We start from the raw sequence: 8,173 nt of genomic DNA, 5'->3' as shown, positions 1-8,173 counted from the left end.
TTTCTCTTTTAGTGTTTAAAGTCCTAGTGTATTCCAAGAGAAATGTAGCCCATGTGTTTCTGATTCATTTACACTTAAATCATTAAAATGTTGTTTTGTGAGACTTATTCCATGGTGGAGGATCCTCCTCAATGGGAATAGAAAAGGCTTTTTCTCCTACCCTGCCTGAAACAGAAAGCAACCTTGCGCTGAAACAGCGCCTGAATTTGAACATGTTTTCTCCTCTCCTATACTTGCACCTGCATTTCCGGCCAGAGTAACCACTTGAAAGTATCAAATGGATGAATTGGAGAGAGAAGGGGGGAAGGCATTGCTCCCCAAAATGTGGCAAAGAAGTGTCCTCATAGGGTAGAGAGTGTGAGTTTGCTGCCTGCAGTGCAGAGGTAAAGCACTTCCCAAGGACAAGCTCACGGAAGCACCAAAGCAACCTTCATCTTCCAATTGAGGAAAGAGAATCAGGAAAGTATTTATTTATTTTTTTTAATTTTTTTTTAATTTTTTTTAACATTTATTGTGTGTGTGTGTGTGTGTGTGTGTGTGTGTGTGTGTGTGGCCAGCTCAGCCCACCTGGGGGCGGGGCTGGCTGGCATGTGGTGCTGGAGGATCGAACCGCGGTCCCTGTGCTTTGCCAAGCTTGTTCCAAGTAGGTGCTTTAGACCACTGAGCCATCTCTCCAGCCCTTTATAGAATTTTTTTTTTTTTTTTGTGGAACCGGGGATTGAACTCAGGTCCTTGCGCCTGCCAGGGAAGCGCTTACTCCACTGAGCCATCTCCTCAGCCCCTCAGGAAAGTATTTATGCCCAAAAGTGCACAGCCGGCTTGAGCAGGAGGGAAACAGGACCACTCAGTTCTGAATTGAAGTCTCTTTTCAAGATGACTGTCTCCCAGGGGCCAGCGAGAATATCTGTGAACTATATCTGTAGTTCAGCGGTCTAAAGCACCTGTTTAGGTAAGCTTAGGCAGGTTCAGGGGACCCTGGTTCAAGCCCAGGCACCACATGCCACACCAATCCGGCCTCCAAGGTGGACTCTGTGTGTGTGTGTGTGTGTGTGTGTGTGTGTGTGTGTGTTTCTTTATGCATTATCATATATTAGCAAGAAGTAGGGTGGAATACTATACAAGAACTCAAGTTCTTTCTCAAAGACTTTCTAACTGCAAGAACCTGGATAAATTACTTAATGTATCAAGGAAATTTCCTCATCTGGACAATGGGTCTATCACTACCCTCCTGTACCAGACAGAGAGATGATTGAAAAGGAGTCCTCTGCTAAGCACTTGGCACGATGCCTGTCCTGAGCAACTGCTGGCTGTGTGTGGCACCATCAGTAGCCTGCGACAAAGAGCTGGAGAGTGTCGGCAAGCTAGGTCATCTCTCCGAGCCCCGAGGTTCTCCTTGTCTGAGTAGTGTGACCCTCGAGCATTTGTGTAGGTAATACGGTGACTTCTGTGCCTAACCCCATGTCTGTCTCAGAAAGGACGTCTGGAAAAGCCTATTTTTACACCCAGGCATTCCCTGCCTTTCCAAGTGGCTTGTTGCTACTGTTGGGGGAGCAGGTATGCTTGTGGAGGGGGCTACTCCTTTGCTGCTGGGCTCACCACATTCTGCATTGACTATGAAGTGGGCATGGGGGTCTCCCCGCACTCAGTCTTCCCACTGCATCTGTGGAGGGACTGCACCTTATCACTCAGCTTAGTTGGGCCCCGTGGAGCATTTCTCCCACAAACCAGGGACACAGAGGGCACACGGGCCTGGGTCCTTCTCCATTTGAGGGGGCAGCTGGCTTCCTGGCTGGCGCTGACCCTTCCCAGGCCAAGTTGCAATCCACACAGGTTGAGTTCATAAACAGCAGCACAGGTCTCCCTCTTCAGTGGGAAGAACAAGCAGCCAACTGCAGACCTGGGTGCTCTGCCACTGTCCACCTTGCTGCACAACTCTGCTCACAAGTTGTTTGCAGAAAGACAGAGGCTTTGGAATTTGCTTCTTGCTTCCCCTTCTAGCATAGACGCTGAAGTTGCCTTTCTTAGATGACTGGTGTAATTTACTGTGATTCTTTTGCTGGTGTCCTGAGGCAGGGCAAAAAGGATAGCCATTAAGTAAGGAAGGCTGAAGAGAAATTAGATGCTGTCCCTCCCTCGCCACTCTTTCCTAGAGGGGGGTTGGGGGAGGAGAAATACCTATGCAGTGCGTCTAGGTTATTGTCTCTCGAGGGCTGGTGTCAGCCACAGGGGGTAAAGGAGGGAGCTGGTGGAGCAGAGCTTTAAAGGGAGAAGAAACATTCTGTTCTGTCAGGTCCTTCTGAGTGTGTCAGAGCAGTGAAGGGGAGGTGGAGAGAGGGAGACAGAGAGAGAGGAAGAGAGGGAGTGAGAGAGAGGGAGGGAGAGAGAGAGAGGGAGAGAGAGAGAGAGAGAGAGAGAGAGAGAGAGAGAGAGAGAGAGAGAGAGAGAGAGAGAAGCCAGAGGGAGAGGGGGAGAGGGGATCTGTTGCAGCAGAAGGCGTGACCTGAATGGAGAATGCCAGCCAATTCCAGAGACACACAGGGACTTCAGAACAAAGATAAGGCATCGCTGACACCACGCCGGGGACGAGCTTGCAGACAAGTCGGGCAGAGGGAACCAAGGCCAGGCAGCCAGGAGTACACAGGGCAGCACAATGAGGTGAGTGCCAGGGCAGGCGAGGGCACTGCGCCCTTTGGGAGACCAGTTGTGGAGTAGCTGAGAGGGTCTGACCTTGTCTCCTCCGGGCAGACTTACCTGGCGTCCTGTGGGAGGCTGGGGTGCTCCTATGGGCCCCTGGGACTCTGCAAAGGGCTCTGTGGCCACGCGAGGTGCCTTTCCTAGGACTCCGGAGACTGCAACTTGGAGCAGGAGAGTTTGTGCAAACCCTGCTCTGGATGCTGCCACCGGAGCTCAGATTTCGACCTCTGCCAGGACAGGGTGCTGCCTGCTGGCCAGTGTGGCCCTCTTCCTGGTGCCCACAAAGCTGTTTTTCCTTTATTTTTCCCTCTGCCAAAAGCATTGCTTTCTCTGTCCGGACACTTTGAGAGTTAGATATGTGTTTGTGTGTTTATTTGTTCAGACCGGAAAAGAAACCAGCTTCCCACAGTCCAGCGTTGTGGCTTTTGAAACCTTCAGAAGTTTGCCAGTTAAACCTCAATTTAGAAAACTAAAAACCTGTCCCCATTTTACAGTTCCCTATAAATTTCTGCATTTCTCACTGAAATCAGAGGCAGCTGGTGACATGAATCAAGCTATGAATTGTACCAAACGCTCTTAAAGGGATACAAACCTTTTTCTTTTCAAAGGAGTGTTTGGAGTTCTGTAAATCAGATTTTAAATTCCACAAGGCTTGGAGCTCTTCAGATATTACTTACAATGTTTTTATCTGCAGGTCTGAAAATTCAATCATTCTAATTATCTTCATTACATATAAATGTTACTGTTAGTAGAAACACTAAAAAAGTGGGTAAAAGAAATCCCTGTGTCTGTTAAGTCAGGTACCCACAGATGGATTCATACCTCCCTATTAATTTTTCTTTAAATTGGGGGTGCTTCTGTCAGTTTATTTTTGGTAAAGTCACTTAGCTACCTTGCCATGTGGGCTTGAGGAGCTATAGCTCCACATTCAAAATGCTTGTGTTCAAAGCAATAATCGGATCCTTAAATGTAATTCAAGCATTCTATTATTGCAAACCTAGCCTCAACCTTCATTTTCTTTTTACTGAAAAAAAAAATGGGCCCTTATGTCCATATATACAAAATGGGAATCTGATTTACCTGTAAAAGATCAGCATCTCACCACGTCACTCAGTGTCCCAGCCAGCCAAACTTCAGGGCTAACCGTGCTGTGGTCCTGCGTTTCTGTGTGTGTTTACCCCACAGCCTAGAGCCATTTCCCACCAGATTATTTCAACCAATTCCAATCCACTTCCCTTTCCCTGATCTCCTTCCTCCAGGGTAGCATCTCCTCCTTTGTTCTATTCTGTCCAGGGGAGCTACATCTCTTATTACCTTTGTAGCACCTCCTGCTTTAAGTATCCACCTTCATCGGCATATTCATCTTTGTACAACTGGTGGCTAACATGATGTCTATTTCCCAATAAACACTCAATAAATATTGTTTTCATTGAATGTAACTGTTGAATAGCAAAGCAAGTGTTAGAAATGTGCCATGTTAGAGAAGTCTCTGAAAGGCTTTGCCTACATGGATGCAACCCTTCAGAATTTAGAAGGCAATTTTATGGGCATTGTCTCATCTGGTCTTTGATTTGGGATGGAGTCACATTTTGATGGATGTGTGAGGATTAAAAATATTAATCAGCTTGCCCAAAGCTATACTGATAGGGCACCAAGGCCAGTGTCCGCCGCAATCATTTGCTGGATTCAGTCTGAGCTGCACTCCAGAATGAACGGTTGAACTGTGTGGTAGTTGAGAAAACACTAATGCCCAGGCCTCGCTCCAGGCCAGTTAAACCCAAATCTCTGAGGCGGGGTTCAAGTATTAGTATTTTTTAAATTTCCACATAAAACCATGACTTTTAAAATTATTTTTCACAGGATTAATTGCTTTGGCCAGCTGCCTGGGCATGCTATGGGCATGGACCCAACTTCTTCTAGGAGCTTTTGTTATCCTCTTCTGTTGAAGTAGCTTTACCATATGGCATTGGGCATGATGTGACATCTCTCAGGGTATCTTTTCACCATCTGTCAAATGAGGGTGGTGCATAAGAGAGCTCTCGAGCCCCTTCCAACTCTTAGACTTAAAAATGGTGTCTCGGTGTTGTGTAAGTTGAAATAAGGGAAGTAAATGGGAAGGCTAGAAATTGCTCTTCATTCTACACCCCTCATTCTACACCCATGTGAGGTCTACACAGGCATTCGATGCATCTCTATGCATAGGCTCCCACAGTGCAGCCTATGAAGTCCCAGCTCTATATATTACCCTGACATTTCAAGCAAATGTAGCTAAACTTTTTGATTAGCGGGAGGATAGATAACAGGTGTCAGGCATTGTACAGCCGGTGCTTGGTGTGGAAGAAGCCAAAACTATTCAGAGCACGATGGGACGTGAAAGCTGCCAGTTATATTCTTCAATTTACAGACCCTATGGTGAGAAAGCAAGCAAGCATATGCTCCAGCCCATTATGTGAACAGAGATATTTGCTTCATATGCTTGAAACGGTTTCAAGACACAAACAGAGAAGAGCAGAAAGCTTCACAGGCCTTCTGCCCACGCTGACCAGTTGCCCACCACACATGGCACTGGGCCTCTGAGCTAGAGGGACCAGTCAGCTGCCAGCTTTTGATAGGCTCCAAGCCCCCCCACCCCACCCCCCACCCCACTGTGGTCTGGCAAAAGCGGACATGGAGAAAGTTGACCTTTCAGCCTTACATAAACCTGTTGTCTCTACTGCAGGGAAGTCCACCTAGAGAGCCAAAGCTCACTCCTAACTGCTGATTGTCGGGAACCAGCAGGATGGAGTAATCACAAATAATGTTTGCCTAGAGCTGGATACTTAACAAAGCACTTTCTAGTGCACTTTCTGAGCGCTTTCTAATGAGCCTGTGGGTAGGGACCCTATGGGAAGTCGTTATTGTTACCATCCCAGCCCTGAAGAAACAAACAGGCTTTCCACACCTTCTCTGAATTGGTAGGGTAAGCAGAGTCAAGGCTCTAGTTGAACTTGCTCTCCTCTCCTCAGCCTGGCCGAATGTGCATTCTTTTAGCCCTGTTCATATAGTGCATTTCTGCACTTGGAAACGAGGGTGCGGGGCCAAAGCTAGAGTTTCTGAACTCCACATTACTTCTGACTACTCCCTGGGTAACTCGGGCTGGACCCACGCCTCCGCTTCCCTCTGCCTCTGAAGCTTTCCTTCACAGATTGCTTTAAGAAATATTGACATTGGCTATTGGATTAAAATGTTTTGTTTTCCTAACAACATCCCACACGCTGCTATTGTAGGGGCCTTGGAAAAATTTTAAATAGGTTTATTTTCTTTTTATGGAAAAATAGTACATGGTCCTTCTAGATAGATGTAAGCATTTTATGTGCACAAAGCTAGAGAATTCATTCTCATTTCACAGACAATCACTGTTAATACTATGACCTGTACTTTTTTTTTTTTTTTTTTTTTGTGGAACAGGGGATTGAACTCAGACCCTTGTGGTTGCCAGGGAAGTACTTATTCCACTGAGCCATCTCCCAGGTCCCTTTTACTTTTTTTTTTATATCTGTCTTATTTACCTGTTTGGTGAATAGTACAAAAAATAGTTGAATGGTCTATGCATGCAGATTTTTTGCTCTGTTTATAGACTCAAAAATTCATATGTATGCATATATACAAAAGTATGCATCTGAATACATGGGAGGAAGTATTGGCAGAGAAACAGCTTTCTGATTAGTGAAGCTGTGTTAATCTGAAAATGCTAGTTTAGCTTCTCAGCATTGATATTTCTAGGCTATTTTAGACTCTGGGCCCACTGTCCTTTATTCATCCATTCATTCTGCTACTTATCCACCCATTCAGAACCTATCAGATACTAGTCTCACTGTGACATCCTTTACATACACCATAGCTGGTGTTCTCATGAGCTTTGTAAATTAGGGATTATAATCTCCATATTATATATGAGGAAAATGAAGCTCAAAGAGCGTAGCTGCCCTAAGTGGAAGAATTGGGATTCAAAATCAAATACGTTTAACTACCCGGCTGCGCCTGATGGAGTACAGCATGATAGCTGCTCCCACGGAGGTGTGTACCTGGAGATGTACACAGGGAGATGTGGAATCTGGAGGGATGAAGGGATACTTCACAGCCCTGGAAGCTTTGAGCCGGACAGTGAAGAATAAATAAGACACAGGCACATGAAGGGCGGGGCCATGGGCAGTGGTGCCAAGTCATGGGAGGAAGTGGCAAGGCTGGTGTTGAGAGGGCCCTAGACAGACAGATCAACACCAGCCTCTTCATCCACAAAGGACACAGATGTTCCCCTGTAGCTGTGGCATAGTTCGCACAACACAGTCATGTCTGTGCTTTACAAAACTCACCTTAGCAGAAGCCATAACCGCCTTGGTGAACGATGTAATGGGGAAAGGGACAGTTCGGATGCTATAGTAATATTCTAGCGCAGAGGGTTGAAATTAAGTACTTGACTGGATAGGAGATGGATTTCTAAGACATAGGAAACAGAATCAGGTAGAACTTCATGACTATTACACAAAGTGTAGCAGGAGAAAGGAATGGCAAATTTAGCAGACTGATAGACAGCAAATTCATTTTTAAAAATCAGAAACAAGATCATGAACCTATTAGGAGAGGAGCTGATGAGCCAAGTTTGGGTTGTTGAGTCCCAAGGTCCCTGGGTCTCGGAGGGAAAGTGGTATATTACACTAGAAGCCTGGTGTCTTGCTGTGTACTGACCTTCAGGGCTTTGGTCAGCTGTTACTGTTGTTCCTTGTTACTCCAATTATTCGTATTTGCTGCCTTCTGTAAGTTTTATTGTTTCCTTTGCTGTCTTTTGCAACTGTTTTAACAACCATTATCCTTCATTCCTCTAGAAATGAATCATAGGCTTTGGACCCTCATAGTAAGGCTCTTGCCAAGAGGAAGATGATCCATTTCACTTCTTCTGTCTTTATTCAAGATTTTGCATGTCTTGATTGATGCTGTGGCGAAATACTTTTTTCAGCATGTTAAATTTGTTTAAGGTTGGCAGATCCCATCGCTGAGTATTAACCTCATCCCGATTACACCATCTGATTATTAGTCATCTTTCAGAAAAATGCTTAATTGATGATTAATAAATGAAGCTGAACTGAAGAAATGATACTAAATTTTACCTAATTGCGAAACTTATACTTTCAATAGTAAAGTGAAATATGTCTCAGTGCCAAATGTGGTACTTCCTGGAAAAGTATGAAACTCTTAACAACTTTTCTTTTTTTTTTTCTTTTTGTTGGTGGCGGGGAGGCCTGAACATGCCTTCAGGGCATTTCTGGTTTGGCAGGAGTATCTGGGTTCGAACCAGTACAACTTGAGCCTCACTGCTTTTTTAAGCAGACATTTAAACAACTGAGCTAATGGGCGGGGCCCCCCATTAACAACTTTTCAAATACCAAACCTGGAAGAAACCTTAGAGATCGTATAGTTACTTCCTCTAAAGCTACAGCCTGAG

General features: G+C 45.3%; 1 protein-coding gene across 3 annotated transcripts in view; it reads left to right on the top strand.

Moving 5' to 3' along the window:
- Positions 1-2,418: 2,418 nt before the first annotated feature.
- Masp1 (mannan binding lectin serine peptidase 1) overlaps positions 2,419-8,173 on the top strand; it is a 68,262-nt gene continuing 62,507 nt past the window's right edge. For all 3 annotated transcript variants that reach the window (XM_004640889.2, XM_023700906.1, XM_023700907.1), the window contains exon 1: positions 2,419-2,655. In XM_004640889.2, the coding sequence (XP_004640946.1) occupies positions 2,651-2,655 (5 nt within the window). In that variant the 5' untranslated portion in view covers positions 2,419-2,650. The remainder of the gene's footprint in view (positions 2,656-8,173) is intronic.

Source organism: Octodon degus, unplaced genomic scaffold, assembly GCF_000260255.1.
Source record: "Octodon degus isolate 3935 unplaced genomic scaffold, OctDeg1.0 scaffold00128, whole genome shotgun sequence".
NCBI classification, from domain to species: domain Eukaryota; kingdom Metazoa; phylum Chordata; class Mammalia; order Rodentia; family Octodontidae; genus Octodon; species Octodon degus.
The sequence above is the reverse complement of the archived record's forward strand: the minus strand, read 5'-3'. Positions and strand labels throughout refer to the sequence as shown.